The sequence below is a fragment of the Centroberyx affinis genome, unplaced genomic scaffold (assembly GCF_046629955.1).
Source record: "Centroberyx affinis isolate AG114_WGS23_722 - 3 ecotype Tasmania unplaced genomic scaffold, CSIRO-AGI_Caff_v1 ptg005091l_1, whole genome shotgun sequence".
NCBI classification, from domain to species: Eukaryota; Metazoa; Chordata; class Actinopteri; order Beryciformes; family Berycidae; genus Centroberyx; species Centroberyx affinis.
Window position 1 is genome coordinate 382,756 of NW_027282520.1, and position 24,298 is coordinate 407,053.

At 42.6% G+C, this 24,298-nt stretch overlaps 1 protein-coding gene across 1 annotated transcript; it reads left to right on the forward strand.

Annotated features, from left to right (window-relative positions):
* yes1 (YES proto-oncogene 1, Src family tyrosine kinase) lies at positions 1–24,014 on the forward strand. The gene is made up of 12 exons (XM_071546029.1): positions 1–327; positions 8,860–9,150; positions 11,352–11,451; positions 12,575–12,673; positions 13,727–13,830; positions 14,124–14,273; positions 15,962–16,117; positions 18,482–18,661; positions 19,803–19,879; positions 21,062–21,215; positions 21,483–21,614; positions 23,797–24,014. Exons 2-12 carry the CDS (start codon positions 8,868–8,870, stop codon positions 24,003–24,005), a joined length of 1,644 nt encoding a protein of 547 aa, XP_071402130.1. The 5' UTR covers positions 1–327; positions 8,860–8,867; the 3' UTR covers positions 24,006–24,014.
* The last annotated feature ends 284 nt before the right edge of the window (positions 24,015–24,298 follow it).

Below are 24,298 nucleotides of genomic sequence, written 5' to 3' on the forward strand. Positions count from 1 at the left end.
GTGGCTCTCAAAGCAGCCCTCGCCGGTCCCGGAGCAGTGATCTCTGCCTATTTTAACTGTTTTGCGTCGCTTTTACCCCCACCAGATCCTGGGAAGCGTCGCCAGCTGGCATTGTATCCGCACTTGAGGGGAATATTAAGGATCTCAATAGAGGACTTTGGGCTGGTGAAGTAGTTAATCGGTATGGGACAAACCGACGACTGAGATTCCACGTTAGAGACTGCTTGTGTCGGGTGTTTCCACTTGGATTGTACCCTAAAATACTGGGAAGCAAGATCACAGGACGCATGTAGCCTAACTAAAAACACAGCAAAGGTCGCTTTTAAGGTAAGAAGTGCTCGCAAAAAAAGAAATCGTCTGGTCCAGATTTTGTTTGGGAAGTGAAGTGTGCACCGGGCCTTGTAGTACTTGGAGAAAGTTGGGACAGCGATCAGAGGAGTTTCCACGGTGTGTTGCATTGTAACAAGTCAGGATCGCTGCATTTGCACTCGTTTGTGATATCAACGCAAAGCAAAGCCTGCAGCCTTTCTCTAGCTTTTATGGATCAATCTTCTCTTCTCTTGTGCTTGGATTTCTTTCACATAACAACAAATACAGCTCATCCCTTTCTTTCTTTCTCTCTTTCATTCATACACACACACACACACACACACACAATCTGCTGTTGTAGGCCTCAGCTGTGATAGGCCTCTAGATAACAGATCTAACATAAGAAGCAGATCTAACCAAATGACAACAGCCCTTTCATTTAAGTCTAATAGTTTCCATCTAGAACCTGCTCTCAGCGTGGTGCTGCAACTCTATTTTCCTGATTTTACACACCCCACAATATCTGTTATCTGTGTGAGTGTGTGTGTGTGAGAGAATTGTGGTGGAGTAAGAGAGACATGAAGCACAAGAGGAGTGCTACTGTAGTGGTTTGTATGTGTGTGTGTGTGTGTGTGCGCATAATCCATTTATATTCACTGTCCATGAGTGTGCATGTGTCTGTTACTGTGCACACGCTCTGTGTGTTTGGGCTCCGGTGCCACAGTAATCCCCCCCTCCATGGTAATCCCTCTGTTAGTACAGTCCCAGTCGGCTGGACAGTCATGTCTCCTTTTCACACACACACACACACACACACATACTCACACACACACACCCAGACATACACACACACACACAGACACAGCTGGAATGGAGAAGGCTGTTGGCAGAGGAGTGAGGAGCGCTAACAGGTGGTGTTGGCTGGGGTACAGTGACTTCAGCTCAACTAGAGGCATGGAGGATCCTTAAGTGTCCTGGAGGCGCTGTGCAGTGTCATTAAATATCCTGAAGTTAACTGATTAAACATTACGAGGTTCCAAGCGCTTTGTGTCACAGTGGCAAGTTTGGAGCCGTACTTGACACCCACATTAAATTAGCACATGTTGGCACACTGAACGTTCTCAAGAAGTGGATTTGCGAGGACAAAAAAAGACGGCTCGGGTTTCAGATATCCAGATCCGACGCTTGCTGTATGATTAGACTGTGGAACTCCTCTTTAGTGCTGGATTGCTGGACTCGGAGGACAAGGAGAGCTCTTCTTTTTGTAGGCTGAAGATGGCTCTTTCTCTCTCCCAGACTCACTCCAGCCTTTGACAGGCACAGCAGGTGGCCTCAATGGCATGAATGGATTCGGAAGGAAGTTCCTCTCCCCCAGCCCCCTCTGCTTACTGTGATTGGCAGAGATGGCAGTCTGCCCCGAAGATAAGACCGTACTGCGCCCCAGAGAGTGCGCCAGGGCAATTACTGAGTTACGCTTCAGTAATGGGTTGCAGCCCCTGGTGCCATCTCATCTCTTCATGATTGTGACTAGTGTTTACTAAACAAACCTGGCAGCTTTTTATCTTTCAAGCTCATCTGTGTCAGATATACCTTCCATATCGTCATGTTGGCATTTGCATAAACCATGTCAAAAACTCCTAATATAATGCAAACTCTAGACATTAAACAGTGGATCTTTCTTATTTTTTCATATAATTAATTCAAAGCAAAGCCTTAACTCTGACAAAACCCTCAAATTTACGTGATTGCTGAAAGTAGGACCTGAAAGTGTGCAGTGCGTCAGAGTTTTGTCCCGAGTGCAAAGATTGTGCAACGCAGCCGCTCAAAGGTTGCAAGGCCTCTCCCAGAACACTCCAAAGTTGCATCTTATCTGATTAACCAGACTAGGAATGAGAGTTAAGAGTCACGTCATGCTTGTTCTTGTTGAGTGCATCACACACGACTACACGGCTGCCAGAGACATCCCATTTATACTTGGCTATCGGAAGTACACCGAGGCAATCGTGAGAGCAAATACTCGGGGATTTGTGCTATAAAAATAACCTCCTATCATAACTCACTGCGAGGCCCGTATGAAAGCTATAAATAGGCGTAATCTGACGGGGAATAGGAGGATTAACTCATCAATTATACTGTAGGTTCTCATACAGCTGTGACTTGGCCCTTACACTCCTCTTCAGTTTAGTTTAACCTTAGTTTACCCAGGGCTGACAGTTTGGCCTGATAGCAAGTAGTAGCGGGACTTGTTTCCTGCCTTCTTTTCTCCTGAATTTTGCCTCCATGCCAGCTACTGCAAAAGCTCCTCTCCTCCAGCTCTTCAGTATTGTTTCATGAGGCCCAGTGGGAAGCAGCAGCCCGCGTCCCCTTAATCTGACAGGGCATCACTGGCAGCCTGGCACCCGGTCTCGCATGTCACATGTCCTTGAATGGGCTCCGGCTCCGGCATTTGTTTGAACACGACCGATGCTTTGTGAGCGCTCTTGTACAGTATTCCAAGGAGTAAAGTTGCTCACAAATATGTATGGGAGTATGCACATGAATTTACCGCTTGCTTATTGCTTGAAGAAAGTGAAACAGTTGCTTGGAGAAGGATAGGACATTCTGCGGATGATAATTTGTTTTTTTGCAGAGGCGTAAAAGAACCGCTCAATGTTGCTCCACTAACTCTGCAACATAAAAGGTCTTGAAGTCGCAGGTTTTAAGAGAAAGTAAGAAAGTGTATCCAAGTCAAATGCATGACCCATATCTCTGTTTTAGCCTGTGTGTGTGTGTGTGTGTGTGTCTTTCTCTGCAGACCGTGTCATCCTGTTCCTCTGGAGCCACCAAAAGAATGGCACATTTCTCACTGCTAATCTCATTGTCTATATAACACAGCCTCATTAAAGAAGCCATCTGAGAGAGGAGCCAATAATCTGCCTGTAATTTGATTTGCTGTGAAGTCGATTTGAGCTGTCATTAGTTCTGGTAAATTTGTCGCCCAAGATAAAACATTAGCGGTGATAATACTCGATAATACTCGCCCCAAGCATTCTCATCCCTGTTTCTCAGTTTTTTTGCATTGACGGGAGGGTTCCCTTCCCAGGATAACAGAAACTCCCAACATGTCAGCAAGGTCAGCTTGTTTCCGCTCTCTTCCTCTCCGAACATAAGAGCTTTAGGATCCTAATATCTAAATGAAGTCCTTAATAGCTTAATGGATAGAGCATGTCAATAAAACAGCCAGGGACGGGGGTCAATACCCACTGAGGCTTTCCATGCTAAGTACTTATCGTACTGTATACATAAAATAGATGGATAAACAGATGGATAAAAGTCTCCACCAAACAGCATAGGCTATAGTACAATGATTTAATGCAATTTGCTCCAACGACAAACTTTTCATTCATATCAGCTGTGGTTGTAAGTCTGGACTGGCACAGGACCACACCAGATGCTGTAGAGGCTGTAGAGTCTGTAGAGGCATCTGCTTGAATTGAATATTGGAGTCGTCCATTTGATTGATCACTGAGGTATTCGGCTCCACCATTGTAAGGTCAGGATAACCATTTGGCCACCGCCGTCGGGCTGGGTGACTCTGTGCCCTCATTAGCGTTTGTGCTGCTCGGTGTGTTAGCATGTGTATGGGCTTCTATAGGAGAGTGTGCTGTGCTCTATGGGGGAGCACCACAAGGTACTGTATTCACTGCTTTCCCTTTGTCCATAACAAAGGAGAGATGGGACTGACAAAAGAGTAAACCAAAAGCCTTTTTTCTGCAGCACTAAATGGGCAGAGATGAGGTTTTCTCTTTTTCTGAGAGGGCCGTTCTCATTGGATGGCTCAGAACGCTGGGTTTGTTTTGTTCATTGCCTCAAAACGTCTAAAAGACATAATTTTAAAGAGAGAATTAAAATGTTTGGCCCATCTAGAGAATTGAGATTGTGAGAAACACTGGACTCTGGAGAAGACTGTGAGGTCAGAAATGTAAATCAACGTACTGGTTATCATGAGAAAGAGCTTGAGAGGTTGCATACCATAGTGGCTATAGACAGAGTCTTAATGTCAGCCCCAGTCCCCAAGGAAGCTCTTTTTGTTGGCTGCCTGGTTTTCTTGAAGAATGTGTTGTTTGGTGTCTATGTAGCAGCAAGACACATCATTTGTATGTGTTATTTTTTTTCAAAGAAAGGCTTAGTTGTTGCCTCTCAACAATGGCAGCCTTGTTGTGTTATTAATAAATCATCATTTTAATGTAATATCCCAAGATTAATTCTAGATTTCACTCCAGGCTATATCTTGCGTTCTGTTCTGCCAAAAAGAAAGGCCTCTCAAGTGAAACTTGTGGGCGATGAACCAATTTGACACGCCGGATCATGTGCCACCCCTGTGGGCTCGCTCAGGCTTGTGATCTATTCATGGGCATTTTAGGAACGAATCCTCTGGGAGCATGGTGGTGTGTAGAGAACGGTGCCATCCATTAAAGGAATGGGAGTTTTAACACATTAGCTCAAATACATTCGTAATGCTGAATCCAGTTTATAAACGTACATTTTGGTATCATTGATCAAAGGAATCTCCTGAACCGTAAATGAAACTGCTGATAGGTTTCACATGCCTCGGCCCATCCGCACAGGAAGAGTGACTGAAACTAGGACAGTAATTTAAATCACGATCTCTGGGTAACTTCGTATAGACTTTACCTAAAGCGACCTCCGGAGCACACAGATACTGCTGTGTTTCTGTTTGAATGTATTTTGAAACACACAGCTTCTTCAGTGTTTGCTCCTTGATAATTAATAACTGTATCCATGTGCTTCACTGCCTCCTTTTGAGTTGTCTCTTGAAGTCGTCCAGATACCTTGATCAACGTTAAGTGAAAGTGCTTTGATCATCCAGGTACCATTAATGTTATCTTTGCTCGAGGTCAGCTGCTGGTTGGGACAGAATCCGTCTACTTACCATCTGATCGTCATCACCGTCACTGATGGTCTGATCTCATCAGGATTAGCCAGTCACCCAAACCAAAGGATTATTTGCTCAAATACCTCACAACAGAGGATTTGAACCATGGATACCCTCCCCAGTCTACGCTGACACCCGTTCTCCATGTTGACTTACCCTCCCCTCAGGTCAGCCATTAGTTAGCTTTAGCATTAGCTTCGGCGTCAGCGCTAAGTGGCTCCTAAGCCTATTTTAGAGTGGTGTTGGCATTTGGAACTGTGGGAAGGTTGACTTGCAGGTCGGGACGGGGTCAAAGGTTGTGGTCAGGTTTATGTTGGCTTCTGCTCTGATGTCACTTGGCTTCCATATTGCAATGTGGACATGATGTGTCCTGACCTGAATCGAATAGTGTATATTATTTCATTGTGCAAATACATTTCATGGTTTGTTTTATCCTACTTAGAGGCCAGATAGGTGGGGTTTGCCATATAGAGCAAAATAATGAGTACTAGAAAGTTTAGATTGCCACAGAAGAGTATTAGTGACAGTATTCTGTAATGCTATCAGAATTTAAAAAATAGTTTAAAGCAAATGCTACTGTGGAAATCATGGGATATTTTAAATATATATGGCAAATTCCATGCCATATAGAAAGTATGTCAAGGCTTATAAACATGGAGGTCTGTCTCTTCCGCCTTCTTTTATTTGCCCATCTTATATACACTTAATTTTAGTAGTCAAACAACATGCCTTTTCAAGATGAGGAGAGAATGGAGAAATTGCAAATTAATTGTTTTTTTTAACTGATTAACTGATTTTACTCCAGCTACGTTGCTCTTGCCAGCCTCCAAAGCAATTTCTCAGTTGCCTTTGTCTCCTCTCTTGCATTGTCCTTCATGCACACCACATGCACCACTCTAGTCCTTGAACAAAAAATAAGCCTAAATATCACGGGACAAATGTTTGATTGCATAAGTCACATATTGAAGACTACTTAGGAATTCACTCCACAAAGAAGAAAAAAGTGTGAACAGTCGAACTGAGAGAACTGTTCATTTGCTTCAAGACAATGACTTTGCTGTGAAGCGTGAATCTGCTTTGTCTCTCTCATACTCTGTCCTTCCTTTTCTCCTTCTCTCTCCCTCCATCTTCCTCTCCCTGCCCCTCATCCTCTCTCTTCTCTCTCCATATCCGCAGCCTCAGAATTTGCTTTTCAGTCAATATTGTTTGTTCATGAGAGGAAGTCAATACACCATCCATCTCAAATAAGTAGATCTATATATCGATCGAGCTGGCCCTCATGAGGTTTAGCTGTAGTGCTGCTCATCACAGGCCAAGTCATTCTTGGAGAGTAGAGAGCAAATGGTTACTCTACCCTCATGTTCTTCACGATAGAGGCAGAAAATGGTGCGGTCAAATCAATATAGTATTCAAATGTATTCAAATGTATAGAGCCGTATCTTAAACTCTCTTCATAACAAAGAGACAGAACACACTCTATACCAGTAGGTTTAGAGTGTTAAAGTTGTATATGTTATCATTGGGTACATAGTAAAGCAGAACTAGAGTAATCTTCCCACCTATTCCATAGACTTTGACCATGTTTATGCACACAAAAAATGTGATTGTAATCCAATGAAGAGTAAAGCAGGATCCATGTAATCATTGTACTGATTCTGATTATTCTGATTATTCTGATTATGTCAGTGTGATTATACTCTTAGAGTAAGTGTAATCGTACTCCAATTTTACCGTCTTAATCTTGATGACATCTCTAAGTGTGATCAAAACACAATACTCTCAGTACCCACATGTCACATGTAAACCGGATTATAAGCGCACTTTATTCTATCATGTAAACGGCTTAATCACACTATCGTCAAACTCAGACTTCTGGTAATAGTCGCATTATTGTGCGCTTGTAAACATAGCCGTCGTGGTCCATTACAGCTCATAGGCTTAATACATTGTCCTCTGTTTCCACCCTGTATTCTGCCTCTCTTGCCTTTTGTCTTGGCTGTGTCAGACCCTTTCATCTATGAGTGACACCAGCACACACCTCTGCCACACATGTCAGTGTGTGATGTCTGGCTGAGAGGCAGTGAAACTGTGTTGTAACGTTTTACAGTGCCAGGATCTGAGTCATCAGAAATGGATTGTTCTTGGAGTTGTTGAGAGTTCATCTGTCGTGCACTGGCAGCTTGTTCTGTCTTTTGTGTACAGTTGGACGGGCACACACACACACACACACACACACACACACACACACACACACATGCGTGGGTGCACACACACACACGCACAGACATGGCCAGCCCTCTTGTTCACTTGGTTCCTGCAGGGTTTTGTTCTCTGAAGCTGTGACACCTGTTCCTCCCAGGCGCCACATTCCTCTGATCTCTGTCACGCACACACACACACACACACACACACACACACACACACACACACACACACACACACACACACACACACACACACAGGCACACAGCAAAGAGGCTAAGAGTGGCAGAAAAATAAGTGAACACAGAAGGCACTATAAATGATGCTGTCAGCTCAGGTTTAGCAGGACACACACACACGGACATGCAAGTATTTATTACTCTACTTGTGAGGATGTTCCATTGACTTCCTCCTTCTCAAACCATTAACCAGAACCTTTCCCACTCCATACCAAACCCTAAAAATTAAGGAGGATTTCCCTTATCTTTCTATCCTTGTGAAATAATTTGGTCCTAGTCCAGTACATCAACACACACACACACACACACACACACACACACACACACACACACACACACACACACACACACACAAGTATCAGGTAACAGTGGGCTCTGTAGGGGAGAGCACCATCTCTGGAACACTGAAGGGCTTTTTGCTCTTGTCAAATCTGTGTCAGTGATAGCTTGATCATTGGGGGAGCTGAAATGGCCATAGGCTGTAATAGGATCTAGTTTCTAGCTTGGCTGGGTTTACAGGCTTTTGTTTGGAATTGAAGTCATGTGAGGTCAGTGTTGGCTCGCATTCTTTGTTTTCTGGATGGGAGAGTTATGTTAAGACCCCGAAAAAAGGCTTCAGGCAACGCACAGTATCACGGTTATTTCTGCAGTCTGCATTCGTGACACAAGCTCAACCCCATAAGCCTCGTCGCCTCTGTTGCTTATTTATACATTCAGTGCACTGTCCGGTTTGTGGTTTTCTATTCATATTTCCTTTCAATTATCTGAATCTTTTTAGATAATTGCATTGGTGCAGAGACATTGACAACTTTTTGGAATATGTTTACACCTGGAATTAAAATGTGTCTCCAATAGAACACTGAGATCCGATTTCTCTTTCCCTCACATGTCACTTCCTCTCATAATATTCACATCCTTTAAAATTTCCAGTGAACACCTTGTCTCACTTGTCCCCAATCCATGAGTATCCAATTCCTGACAATCCTTTTCTGGCAAGGATGTTACTATCTGAGCCGCCTGCCACCTGTTTGATTTGCCTGTGTTTCCTGATTGGATTTGTGCACCGAAGTTTATTTCCATTTGCGTTGCTCCAATATGTGGATTCAAAAACGGTATCAATACTTTTAGAATCAGCTAGTTAATCTAATGCTCCTTCCCCTCCTCTTCCCCCAGGCTTGACGATGGGTTGCGTCAGGAGCAAAGAGGACAAGGGCCCGGCGCTGAAGTACCGACCCGACAACTCGAACGCCACGCCGGTCAACGCCCACATGGGCCACTACGGGCCCGACCCCACCCTGATGGGGCATTCCCCGGCCATGAAGACACACAACAACAGCTACAACAGTCACGGCGCCGCCCTCACGCCCTTCGGTGGGGCTTCTTCGATCATGACGCCGTTCGGCGGGGCGTCCACCTCCTTCACCTCGGTGGCTGTGAGCAGCCCCTTCCCTAGTGTCGTCACAGGTCAGTTTGGGCAGGGGATTTCTCAGGTTTTGAGAGGGTGAAACATGGGACCAGGCCTTGAAAATCCTTGAGTTTTTTTGTAAATATAGTAGGGCTGCAACTAACGATTATTTTCATTGTCGATTAATCTGTTGATTTTTTTCTCGATTAATCGATTAGTTGTTTGGTCTATAAAATGTCAGAAAATGGTGAAAAATGTCGATCAGTGTTTCCCAAAGCCCAAGATGACGTCCTCAAATGTCTTGTTTTGTCCACAACCCAAAGATATTCAGTTTACTGTCATAGAGGAGTAAAGAAACCAGAAAATATTCACATTTAAGAAGAATTTTGTTATTTTTATTTTTCTTAAAAAATTACTCAAACCGATTAATTGATTATCGAAATAGTTGGCGATTAATTTAGGCTAATAGTTGACAACTAATTGATTAATCATTGCAGCTCTAAAATATAGCACCCAAATTCATGAATATGGCTCAGCTCTCTGTCTGTCTGTCCTACAATCTCCTCTTAAAACCCTGAGGAAAACTTGTGATGAATATTTGTGTTGATATAGCAGCAGTTTTAATGAATGACTTCGCTGTGATTTCTTTACAAGATCATGAGTAAAAATGAGGCCTCCATGATATCTAATTTTGACCAATGTCATGTCTTGCCCTAAAGCATGCCAATTGTGAGGTTTCATCAAACAAGACCTTTAAAGTCATTGAAAAGTCCTTGAATTTGATGTCCAATTAAGTGTGGGAAGCCTGAGAGACGGTGGCTAAGTGTGGCGGTGTGAAAAGTCTTGTGGGGTTAATGATGGGAGTTAATGCCTATTTGAGTCCATAGCCACTGCTGGGAACTAGCTGAGATCTGCAGGCTTTGCTGCTTTTTCAATAGACATTGGAATGATGGATATAACATTACTCAGCTAATATGCAGAACCAAGCACAACCTAATACGTCTGGAACTGTTTCCCCTGCCATTTTATACTTTATCATCCTGTTGTTATTATCTGCAAGAAGTGTACAGTTTTAGGTTATGTTTGATTTGTGCAAAGTTGTGTTACTTGCACATTTGATATGCACAGATCTTTATGAGCAGCAGATGTTATGCAAATCAGACCTTTGAAACGAGACAGCCAATACATCAAGGCCAAATAGAAACCCAAAATAGGTCTATAATCAAAATGGCAGGCAATGCAGTAGTCATGGCCTCTCCCTTGCCAAAGAACAAATTACATCCTTGTGCATTGGAGTACATTGAATTCAATGGCTTTATTTATGCGCTTTTGCAGTTTGTAGTTTTATACTTTCATGACTTGTTTTGATTATAGATTTGAAAATTACTTTGGATGATATGAAAATAAATTAAAATCACCACAAGCTCAATATACACACACACACACACACACTTCTCTCTGTCCCCCTCTCTCTCTCTGTCTCGCTGTCTCTCAAGGAGGATAATCTGGGCCCGAGGGGCTGTTTAGATCTAATCCTGCCCATTCAATTTCCTCCTCAAGATAAACATATCAGAGTTGTGCTGTCTGTCTGCACTCTGTCACTTCATACCACCGACGAGACCACTGTTCCATTATAGCGTGAGATTAAATCACATCAATTTTACTCAGTGGCTTGAAGTGATACCACTCAGTTTCAGAATTATGTAATGTATATTTTGTTTCCTTAACCTGTCCTTAAAATGAAAAGGAGTCGAGAGAGCTTTTTTTTTTATAAATTCCAGACTTTACGGTGCAGTCATTTATTTTCAAAAAGGTCTGTTTTAAAAGAAATATAAATGTATTCTATGATGCAATCTTGAAATGTGTTAGGATAGTTGTTTATCTGTCGATGGAAATTCTCAATGTGCGACTAGCTAAAGTGTTCAATATTTTAAGACAATCAAAGGAAGATGAACATTGAAGTGGCACAAAGTCTAGACAAGGCTTTCGTGGGAGTTTTTCCTTGTTCTTATCGAGGGTCTGAGGTTGGGGGGTTGTCGTTTTCACTTATTGTCTCATAATGGGGGCGTTGTGAAGCCCTTTGAGACTGTAACACTGATTAAGGACTACACAAATAAACTTGAGTTGACTTAAAGGGATTGGTCAGGTTTTTTAGAAGTCTTGGTACACTCTGGGATTTACTAGCAATTTTACCAACTAGCAGCATGCAGACCCGTCGTACACTATCTCTAATCCTTCGGTTCTGATGTTTTGCTTTCAGGCGGTGTAACATTTTTTGTGGCGCTGTACGACTATGAAGCCAGGACGTCAGACGATCTGTCATTCAAAAAAGGGGATCGCTTCCAGATTATCAATAACACGTGAGTACATGTGGTTTCTACACGGACAGACATGAAACTGGAATATGTATACCAAGCACAATGACAAGATCCTGCTGCGTGGGTATGATTACCCTGGGATTTGTGTGTACGTGTGTGTTGTTGTGTGTGTGCCTGTGTGCATGTGTCTTTGAATGTGCCTGTGTTCCTGCAAGCAAGAGCCTGTGTGTGTGTGTGTGTGTGTGTGTAGGTGTGTGTAGGTGTGTGTGTGTGTGTGTGTGTGTGTGTGTGTGTTTTAATCCCTCATTGTATTCAGGTCTGATATTAAGGCTGAAAGCTGTCTGGGTTAATGGGTCCCTCTAATGGGCCATCTGGTTAGAACCTATCTCTCTTTTTCTTTTTTCTACACAGATCTGAGGCACGGCTTAATGGAATATTACATTTGGCATACACCGAGTCCTCTGTATAAAACGTGCCACTGTCCGAACATGTAGTAAAATAAATGTATTGCAATAGTAATAACCATTTAGGAAATCCATTACAAATAGTTACAAAATGATAACATGCATGAAAGTCATACTCCTATTGCAACATTACTGAAGCAATTAGCTATCTTTAGACATTTGCTTACCAAATGTTTTAGTAGACATTGTTTCTTTGTTTCAGTATAGAACAATTAGCTGTGAATAACATATTTCCCCCAGAATGGAGATATAGTGTGGTGGAATTAATCAAATATTCTAGTACAATATTATTTATTTAGTTATTTAGTACCGATTTAGTATTCCTCGATTGTGCTTTTAGTTGAAACATAATGATGTGAACAATTTCTCATTTTTGATTTGTTCACCCTTGTCTTATCAATATGAAAAGTAACACAAATTTGGTCACAAAAAAAAATCCCCCACAAGCATACAGTCACAAGTCATGCTCTTCTTTGTCATGTAGGCACTTCTGTGTTATTAGTCATACTTCCTTCCTGCAGTATACTTTAGAAATATGACCTAATCTCCTGAATGAGAGTTCAGTGACCTTCCATAGTGAGCTTTACTGTCATGCTAGCAATCATTTTTTCAAGGAAGGTGTCAGGTTTTCCAAACAGACGTGAGGGTGTTTCTGTTTGTACTGTGTAATCCAACCACTGTTTCTCCTCTCCTCTGTCCAGGGAAGGCGACTGGTGGGAGGCTCGCTCCATCAACACCGGGCAGAACGGTTACATCCCCAGTAACTACGTGGCTCCGGCCGACTCCATACAGGCTGAAGAGTAAGAACTTGTTCCGCTCTCTCTCCTCTTTTTCTCTCCCTCCCATTCCTTTTGCTCATCCTGCTCGGTTAGTTCCCTGTTGATTAAGACAGCATGGTGAGGCCGGGCGGTCACACGTTGTGACTAACCCATCACAAACACATGGCAGGGCGGGACTCTAGACAATAGAGTCCAGTATTTTAACTGACAAACCGATGGCACTCCCAATGCTGTTTTTATACAAGGTTTTGGCCTGGTTTCTCGTTGGCTGTAAGCCGTTTTTAACCTACACTGAAAAAAACTCAACAAGTTATTTAACCGTGTGTTCAGTCTTAGTCTGATTTCTCTTGAAACAAGTGAAAAAATCAGCTTGTTTCCAATACAACTCCACTTGTGATGATATCTTAACATAGGCAAACTATTGTTTTTTAAGAAAAACAAGATTTTAAGATTAAGAGTAAGTGACTGTTTTTTTGCAGTGCAGGTTGATTGTACAGTACGAGGCCTTATATAATAGCAATGCACTATTTACAAAAATGATTGATATGTAATGTAACAAGATAAAGGCCTATTGCCTAGAGCAAAGTTTGTTATTTTCTTTTCAGTTGTAGCTGTAGTGGTAGTAGTTGTAGTACGGTCCAGTCAGTTGCATTCCAGCTTGAATGAAATATTAATCTTTTTGGTTGCCTGTGTCTGACTTGAAAGGCAGCCATATAGGGTTTTCTGTAAATGTAATAAAAAATGTACAAAATGAAATCATCAAGCAAATGAAATGATTGTGATAATATTATCAGCATTGTGTTCTTTAGTCCCTAAGAGCTGCTGACAACCAGTACAATTTATTTCCCCCTCCAACTGCCTTGATGTTTAATTTATCAGTACTAGAGAAAGGATTTCTAAGATTCAAATCAACCCAGAGAATTTCCAAATCACACAAAGGCTCAAAGCACTATATGGAGCTATATGTTTAAAACTGTGGTCATTTTTATTGCTTTCACAGCTGTGCATAAATGATAAAATCTTACACACTGTATATCAAACTGCTCCTGACTGACTTTCTCTCTATTTCGGCAGATGGTACTTTGGTAAAATGGGCCGCAAAGATGCTGAGCGTCTCCTGTTGGTTCCAGGGAACCAGCGAGGCACTTTCCTGGCACGAGAGAGCGAGACTACTAAAGGTAATAGGATTTATTATTTGCAAAACAAGATTGTAAACTGTACAGTGGAGTTTCAATATACAAAGAGGAAAGCTTTTTATCTTATTTATGCTTGTAGTTGAGTGTGGGCCTGGTTCAGTGCAAACATATGTGTATTTATATGGACCAACTTTCTGCACTATTATGTGGTTTACCAATTCAATGTGTGTATATTTTTTTCTCTTTATATTAAATGATGGCCTGTAATGCAAAGCAGATTTCTGAAAAATTTGACCATAAGGCATAGTCTAATCTAATTTCTGTTGATTTTAAAGGTGCCTACTCTCTGTCCATCCGGGACTGGGATGAGATAAAGGGAGACAACGTCAAACACTACAAGATCCGCAAGCTGGATAACGGTGGTTATTACATCACCACCCGGGCCCAGTTTGAGACGCTGCAGAAGCTGGTGAAACACTACACAGGTATGCAGCCCAGCCACACGGCCCACTGTACCTTATGCTTATGTAGGTAGCGTTTAGACAAATTGTTGTTTACAACTAAAGAGACATTCCAGCTTTGAGCAAGTTTGTTATCTTTTGCTTCTTATTACTACTGTAGAACATATCAGACATGGATTGTATGATCCAGTCAAACACTTGGAAGGTTTGTAACAGTCACTTAGACATTTGGGTTTTTGTCTGTTTTTTGAAGGGATTTTGTAAAACAAGTAGTCCCCACTCTTGTTTCATTTGGTATTTCAGCACATATTTGAATGCTAGCTTCACTTTATGCAGTCAAAGAACATAGTGCTTGCAGTAGAAAATGCATTATTCAGCTGCAGATCTGGTGCTGGGACATTTATTGAATATGTTTCACAGAGGCTTTTTTTTTTGTGGTGATTCTAGACCGACTTCAAGGAGTGCTTTCACTGACACCGTCATGGCTCAGTAATCGTGACAAAATCCCGAAAAAGCAGGACCATGTGGGACTAAGCCAAAAAAGGCTGGAATATAAAAAACATTTCATAAAAAAAAAAACATTCTTAAGCCCGCTGTAATCTGCACAATGTTGATAAGCAGGCAGCTGTTCAGAAAAATCCCCTGTGGGCCGTCGCAAGAAAGCAGGAAGTCTTGATGATGTAAACACACCCGGGACAAACCGCTTATTGACAAGTTTGTGAGAATACAGTTCAACTCCCACCGACAATAGCAGGCTCCATACGCAAGTTGATGTCTCTTACGTTGAGTCATCTCTTTAACATATGGTCTGAGGTCTTGTGTTGACCCTGCCCTGCTCGGTTCCACGCAGTTCACATTGCCGCTCCTCCTGCTGGTGACTAACTGCAGCGCTCTCGATAATTTATTACTGGTAACTCTCAAAGCTCTGCGCTCCTTTTTACTTCCCTCCGAGTGCAGCTTTTGTACTCTCCAGAATGAGCTTCATACAAGCCGCTGCTAACTAACTGAGCAGTGCTGTAGAAAGGCTGTGTAAGGGTATTCAGAGTGTGCAGAATGTAACTTAGTGGTTCAGCGGTTGAATGTAACAGGCTCGTTAACCCCACTGTTTTTCCCTTTCTGTGTGCAGAACTCAAATGGAACATTTCACAAGATGGTTAGTGCTGTCGTAGTCAGCTAGACTCTTGCTGTGTCCGAAAAGGCTGCCGTAACGATCATTAGGCTTTTTGAATACACTGAATTTGAATTTGAAATGGTTTCGTTCCAAACGGTTCATATTTGTACACTGAAATCACCAGGACAGTGTACTGTTTCCTGGGATTGATGGAGTTGACATTGGCAAAATTGTAACCGGAAAATAGCAGCGAATAAATTACCCATTAGTCTGTGATGAATTACATGTCACATGTCAGTGTTTGGGCTTCAGTGTGGTTTGAATGTAGTATGCTACAGCTGTCATGAGGCATGGTGATATATATTTTTTATGTACCGCATGTTTACAGCACAGTTCATACGGCTACTAGTGCTTACTGCTAGGATTGTGTATGTACTTAACACTACGCAGACACAGTGGTTGTGTTAGTGTGTCACAGGCTGGTGGTGTGTATAGACCAACTTAGGCCTACAGGCTGAATTAGCAGGCGGGACGTTGATGTAAGCAAGCTCTAACTCACAGGTCGGTTATTTTTGTTCCTTATATGTCCCTCCCTGTCCAGAGCATTCAGATGGGCTGTGCTACAGGCTGACGTCTGTGTGTCCCACGGTGAAGCCTCAGACCCAGGGCCTGGCTAAAGATGCCTGGGAGATCCCCAGAGAGTCCCTCCGACTGGAGCTCAAACTGGGCCAGGGCTGCTTCGGAGAAGTCTGGATGGGTAAGATACTGCTTACTGCTATACTCAAACCGTACTTATCTACACACATATACACCATCTGCAAGTGTATTGTTGCTGTCACATGAAAAGCTTATATTTCCAAGTAATCAGCCTTTCAGGAATAGAGATAAACAGTCTGAGCTTCACATTAATGAACATACATTTTTGAAACACTGTAGGGTACAATGGGTTTCGAATAACACTGAGATCAACAGAACATGCTCCTCATATAAAAGACAGTGTCAGCTTTGAACTAAAGTAGCAAAAATCATCAACCTTTACAATGCATGTTTAAAGTAGTAACCCGCAAGATACATTTTATTTTATTTTTTTTGGTGACTGGTCATTGCTGTGGTGTTTTTGCACTGCACTTCCCAGACATCACCCGTCAATAAAACAGTGTAATTTCCCTGTATTTCCCTGAGTTTCTGTAGGTATCAGCCTTCTTTGTTCAGTCATGGTGGCTATCACTGCTCATTACTACACATTACTACCCAGTCCTCTAATTATTCCAAACAAACTGCTTTTTGCTTCTTACGGAAATGTAAAACGCATCACTTCCCTGTGCGGCAGAGGATTTTTACTGGGAAAGACCTTCCTGACACCGGGTGTTTAGAACAGCAAATGTAAAAGCTTTCATGAACTGGGTTGAATCATTATTGTGTTACATCAATCAGCAATAGAGAGTAGCAAAACAGACATTTATTCACAGTATGTGGAAATGTCACAGATTACTGATTTAAGCCTTATTTTGCAAAGAAACAAACAAACCCGGGAGCTGCCCAGCACATCCACAGTCAGTAATAGTTAGAAATAAGTGCCTTGCTCATTGGCACTTTGATGGCAGCTGTTGAGGGTAGATAGGCTTTTTATTCACTTGCTCCACCTATATTTTCCCTGCCAGGATAGATGGGGATCAGGCCATGAGCTTTAATATTCATTTTGCATGTATACTCCCTAAGTCAACAACAACAACATAGACATATCTGCATTCTGTAATAGTGATGTTTCACCCTGGCACTGAACATGAATTAGTAAAGTTTCTGCATTTACTTATACTTACACCAACATAAAGACTTACACAAACAAACATAAGAAACATAAAGGCATACAGAATATAAAAACAACACAGCATTCACTGTGCATTAATTAGTAACAGCATACTTGTAATATAATGTATGATGTAAACAAATACATAAGTAGGTACCACTTTTTATGCATATGAGGTAGTTGTAAATGTATGGAATGATTCATATGAACATGAAGTTATGTGGAAGCGGCTTCCCTAGGGAGCTGCTCTTGACGCTGCTGTTTTCCAGCGTTTTCCTGATTGCTTTTGGTTTTCCTGATCACTTCCTCAACACATGCTCATAAACACACACACACACACACACACAGCTCAGTAATCACAGGGAACCTCCTACACTTCAATTCGCTGGCCTGCCTGGGTGGCGAGACGGGCAAACATCTCTCTCTCTCTCTCTGTCTCTCTCTCGCTTTCTTTCTTTCTTTCTCTCTCTCTCTCTCTCTCTCTCTCTCTCTCTCTCTCTCTCTCTCTCCTCATCAGTCACTCTTTCATTAAGCCCGGCCTGCAGCAAGCCCCAGCCTGCAAGCCTCTACTATGCAATGCCAGGAATTCTTCTCTTTCTCTCCCTGCACTGTTTTGTTCTTTTTGTTTTTGTATTTAGCCACAGCTTCATATTGAAAATTCCACCTCTATTCATCTCTTCGTGTTGTGTTAGGCTGTGTCCAAATCTGTGTTGTCCATCAGTACTGTTTTATGTTGTATCATTTCTCATTAGATGCACTATTGACCTCCACTGACCTCCATTGCTTTTCCTATGTTCTCGCAACCCCATAATATTGGATGTTATCATCATTGCCCTACTTCACCCTTCAGCTCCAGTGTGTGCATGTGTGTGTGTGTGTGTGTGTGTTTGTGTGTGTAGTTTGTTCAGTATGATTCATTCATGAAGGTCAGGCTAGATCTCCTGGCTCAGCTCTTTGTGTGTAAGCAGGGCGTGAGTAAGTGGCTCTCAACCAGGAAGTGACTGATTATTTAAGCTGTCATGTTCTTTCTCTCCTGAGCTGTGCTTTACACGATTGTTACCTTAATGAGGTTTCTGCTCCCACTGAGATTAAAGGTTGATTTTAGGATTAACTTCTCAATCACGTTTGAAGGTGTCAAAAATTCTTAAATGTACCAGAGCATATCTCGATATTTATCACTTCTAAAACTCATTCATGTGCAGACTCATAACTTGAAAAATGTCTTAGCTCACTTATTCTTTGATAATCCCTGTACACTATTAATTTATGATGTACTTGAGACACCACTGACCAGTTACACATATTTCTATTCAGGCACGTGGAATGGCACCACTAAGGTAGCAATCAAGACCCTGAAGCCAGGCACCATGTCCCCAGAGGCCTTCCTACAGGAGGCTCAGATCATGAAGAAACTCCGACACGACAAACTGGTGCCCCTGTACGCCGTGGTGTCCGAAGAACCCATCTACATCGTCACCGAGTTCATGGGCAAAGGTAAGGACAGGTCATGATCGCAGACACAAGCATAGCAGAAAGTAATATTTAGATATATGTGAGCATACACTCGCACACGATCAGAAAACCTGACAGCTCATAGATACTAAATTACACCAAGTGTTAACTAGTAGGGACTAAATATGGTCACTGTGGTACCATGTGGGAGCTATGACAGCGTACAATGTTTTGCAAATAAATGTAGTAAAGGGTATTTATTGAATGACATTGAATGACTTTGAAGACTTGCAGTAGTTTGAGGCCTTAGCTTGAAGTCCTCACCGACAGGACGGTCACAATACTGGACCCTGATTGGCTGACAACACCAGTTCATGTAATTCAAACCTGATGAGTGGCGGCTTTCCAGGGAGTTTGTCAGTTCAGATGCTGAAAACTTGCCTGATTTGAAGGACTTTAGAAACCGTTTCATGAGGGGAACCAATCAAGACCAAGTCCAGTTGTGATGCATTGACTGGAATTAGTCTGAAACTACCTGTTAAAAAGGATGAATTGTTGAAAATGCAATAACTGTGGTTCGAATCCGGCCTGTGGTCCTTTGCTGCCTGTCTTCCCCTCTCTCTCTCCCATACCTTCCTGTCTCTCTCTAACTATCTCCCTGTCAAATAAAGCATGAAAATGCCAAAAATAAATCTTAAAAAAAAAAGAAAATGCAATAACTTCAAATTTAACCACTCAGATGAGTGGACAAAATCTAATTGCAACAATGTCTTCATGAAACATCTTTGATCATATATGTATATGAATAGAGGCAGATTTGAATTCCTATAGGGTCCCTTGAATTGCCATGTACCCAGAATTTGCCTTGGAGTTTTCCCAGTACATGTAAATTAACCTGACTGTTGAACTGGATTCTGACTCTTATTATGACTGAAGTCACAGCAACCGTCCCAAGTAGAAGCAAAAAAAGCAACAAACCAATACACTGTTTTATTGTAGTGAATTACCAAGGTCAACAATCATGTTGTTTCCAAGTTACATTTTCTGTTGAGATGCTGAACTCTCTTGTGTCAACTGATGCTGGCTGTATTTTTGTGTTGTTACCGGTTATTTATGTGTTTATGCAATGCCCAGACAAATTTACTCAATATGCTTGACAATGAACTCTTTCAAAATCTGACAGGGAGTTTACTGGACTTTCTAAAGGAGGGAGATGGAAAATACCTGAAGCTGCCCCAGCTGGTGGATATGGCTGCACAGGTAGGAGCACAGCAACTGCCTATCCGCTCTGTGTGTGTGTGTGTGTGTGTATGTGTGAGAGTGTGTGAGTGTGTGAATGATTATCATGCAAAAGCAGCAACACCAGGGGAGCCTGTGCGTGGGCGAATTTTTCAGCTGTGTGTGTAGCAGTGTGTGCTCGCTTGTATAGGTGTGTATGAGGCGATTATTCAGCCGTGCCAGGTCCCTGTGTGCAAGGGCTTCAGTTGGTTCTCCATCTGGCTGTCATATTTATTTAATATCCAAGCTGACATCTCTACCTCCCTCCCTCCCCCTCCTCCTCCCCTCCTCCTCTCACTGTGTGTGCCTCTCCTCGTTCTCCACCACTTAACTGCCTGGAGCACTTAAACACCGCTCCTCAGAGGCCACTTAAGCTCGGTGGGTTGGTCGCACACTGTGATCTGCGCTTAATTCACCTCCTCGCTCCTCATCCCCCTCCTTCTCCTCGCTCGATAGAGTGGAAAAGAGTTGGAGAATTAGAGGAGTTGGCAGTCAGTATGAGGAGGTGTTGGATAGTCGTTTTAAAACATTAGTCCGTTTGTTCTCATTGTCATAGCTGTGGATGAGCAGATTGTTGCAGTTTGCCATAGAACTACAGATTGAGTGGCAGAAGGTTGATACTATTTGAAAGTCAATTTAGTTTACTTTTCTTTGTTTGACAACTTATAATAATACAGTTTAATAAAGTTTATTTGTATAGCACTCATCAAAAACACTCAAGTGCTTCACATAAAACTGAAACGCAAAATGGCAAAAATAAAATCAATAGACAGAATAAAACACATGATGAAACAAAGCTTGACATGAATTTAAAGTAAAATGAAAATGCAGTGGAAAAATAGAACAACAAGGGAAAAAAAACACAATTAAGAACTAAAACGAATGAAAGGCCTTCCGACAGAAGAAAGTTATAAGAGGTGATTTAATAGAAGATACTGGTTTATCCGACGCTAACCCCACCCATGTGGTGCTCCAGGTAGGTTAAAACGAATGCTAAGAATTATTCACATGTAATGTTTGACCCGGGTCAGGTCAGCTGCAAAAAACTACAAAATTAACAAAACCTGCTCTCTCTGGCTGTTAGCTTTGGATGCGTCTTTATGTCGTTCTCTGTTTGCTGACCCCGCCTCCCTGTCTGTCCTCTCCAATCCAATCCTGTCCCAGATTGCAGATGGCATGGCCTTCATAGAGAGGATGAACTACATCCACAGGGACCTGAGAGCTGCCAACATTCTGGTGGCTGATAACCTGGTTTGTAAGATTGCCGACTTTGGCCTGGCCCGGCTGATCGAGGACAACGAGTACACTGCCAGACAAGGTGCGTGTGAAGGACCGGATGTAGTTAGTAGACACAGACGCACACACACACACGTTTGTATGGCTAAATTTGTGCAGACTTACATTGAGTATGTTAATTCCCTAACCCTAACTTTAACCCTCACCAGTATATGCCTAACCTCAATTCTTACCATAACCTCAACCTAACCTTAAGTCTAACCTAATTCTAAGTCACTGCACAGCAAAGTGTGCAAAAATAAGACTGTATATTCCCTCCCACGTGACTCATTTCTTTCTTTTTTTCCAGGTGCCAAGTTCCCCATCAAGTGGACGGCCCCTGAAGCGGCTCTGTACGGCCGCTTCACCATCAAGTCAGACGTCTGGTCCTTTGGTATACTACTGACTGAACTGGTGACCAAGGGCAGAGTACCATACCCAGGTAAGGACAAGAACTATACAGACATATGCTAATCAGGGATGTGAGGTCTTTTTTTGGTCAGAATTTCTTGTCAATTTAATTTTGTCTTATGTCTGTCTTGAATAAGTCACTCTCAAAGAATCTGAACAGAAAAAAAAATGAATCAGTCTTTGCCTCATGACAATTCAGATGCGCTATTCTGAGCATTGATCATCTGAAGCATTTGACTGTATTTTCTCACACATACAGTTCGGAATAGACCAGCCTACAGTAGATATGAGTCAACACAGATGCCTAATGGCTTATCAGTCCATGGGAAAGTACCCCTCATCCTCCCCCAATGTATGATTCACCTATGAGGAGTCTCATTCACCATCGTTCAGCTACGTCCGTCACCTCACACCTGACACCTGCTGTCTGAGAACAGTATTGCAGTGTGTCTGGTGTTGACAGTGTGACTGGCACTGATTACAGAGTGTGCCATATGGCAGACTTAACCAGCAGCTCTTATAGGGGACCATCTGGCTCCTGTGGCCTGCTTGGCTTTGAGTGCAAACTCCTCAGTCTACTTAATGCACCCTAGAGCCACAAGTTCTGGGGACTGAACCTTCGCTCCCCTTCTCAAAGTTGGGGTTAGACTCACAGGCCATTTGTGGCTCTTGGCGTGCCATCGTGTCTTTTGGAGGAGCAAGTAGGAAGGAAGTATACCAAGACCACATTGAGGCACAGCACCTACATGGGAACACAGCCTCTTGTTCTATTTTAGTCCATGTATATATGGATATTTATAAACACTCACGCACATATGTATGACAGGCATGTTATGAGAGCTGAGCTATTCGCATCCAAGACATAAATCATGCTAACACCTCAGCATCCGGCATACTGCAACCGCCGTATCCTAGTTTCAGCAGTTGCTCCAAGCCTCTCCTCTTTCAGAGTGTGAGAGAATCTGATCCCCGCTGTCCCACAGAGAGATGGGGGAAGAGGGGGGGATGAAGGACTTGGGGGGGGTGGTGGCTGTGGCTGTGTCCATACCACTGACTCTGTGTCATAACCTCTTTTAGCTACAGTCCAACTCCCCATGGAGCTCTGTCTGCGGTGTCACAGGGTTCAAGATCACTGTCTTCCTGTATCAGGGAGCAATACAGTACTCTGGTTCTCTAGTACGGCTGAAGAAGTCAGATGATAAAGCACTAGTTTTTGGCCTTGGTTTGAAATGAACAGGAATTTTATGTCCAAAAATTGAAATCCGGAAAGAAAGTAAAGAGAAGTCAAATCGCTGATGGAGGCTAGTTATTTATGTTCATTTCAGGGCAAGTTATTTTCTTGGCTTGTCCTGAGATCATTGGAACATCATGCCAAGTTACAGAATTTCTACAAACTACATTGTTTTTGTCAAATAGTCCAGTATGTCTTATCACCCTTGAAATAGAAAAAGGATGAAGTTTTAAACTTCACCTCAATGTTTTCAACCTCAAACTACCATTCAGGGCAAGAAATTCTGTTTCTGAGAGGGCATTTTTTACCTCGATATGTTTTCTTAGGGGCATTTTGGTTGGTTTTATTCAACTATGCAATAATACATTTCCATTGCTTAATGGCAAATAAACACTCACTTTGTACCACCAAGATTTGCTTTTAGTTTAAATCATAATATACCACACATCCCATTTTTTTCCCACTGCTGGAAGCTGGCGACAGACCTTACAGATGGAGATGGTGCTGTTTTCCTCACTCTCTGTCCCAACCAGTCCATCATCCACCTCCTGTTGAGTTTTTGATATTGGTTGTTTTATTTTTGTTGATGCACTGGTTTGTGTTGGGTCGGCATTTTCTCCTACTGTTGGCTGCATGGTGCCAACTGTTTTCACTGCTTCAGGCTGCGTACTCGGTTATTCTCTGATCAAAAATTGCTCCATTTTTCTTGCCCATACCGCACTGGAAAGAATACCTCGATTATAGGCTCTCGCGAATCAAATATGGTTGCCCACAGAACAGTAGTCGCATTCACAGTAGCTTAACAAATAAAATGTGTGCAGGGTGGAAAAAGAATACTCCTAATCTTTAGGCATATTTTGGACCCTCATTTCTCGTTTCACAGGCATTTTATGAACTCTCAAGAGCATTTTTGCCCTGAGCCCCCTTTAATTTCTGTACCTGCTAAACTTGTCTCATTTATTTTGCTGTGTCTCCTTTCCAGGCATGGTGAATCGGGAGGTGCTTGAGCAGGTGGAGCGAGGCTACCGCATGCCGTGCCCCCAGGGCTGCCCCGAGTCCCTCCACGAGATGATGAGGCACTGCTGGAAGAAGGAGCCAGATGAAAGACCCACATTCGAGTACATCCAGTCCTTCTTGGAAGACTACTTCACAGCCACAGAGCCACAGTACCAGCCAGGGGACAACCTCTAGTATGGGGGATTTGGGGGGGAACTGTGCCGCCATACAGAGGCACATCAGCGGAGATTGGCTTGGGACTACAGAGAGCTACAACAAGGCCATGCAAACGGGCAACTAACTCTCTGCTGAATGCGCAGAGAAAGAGGGTTTAGTGCTAGAATACTACAAACTAGTCCCCAGCCACACTGGCATATCTGCATTTGTCAGCCCCCCCCCCCCTAAATGCAAGGGGAAAATGTTATGGTTGCTGAGGTAGAAGATTGTTGTCCCTTGTGTACCTGGGGACAAGTATTCGGGGAAGTGTC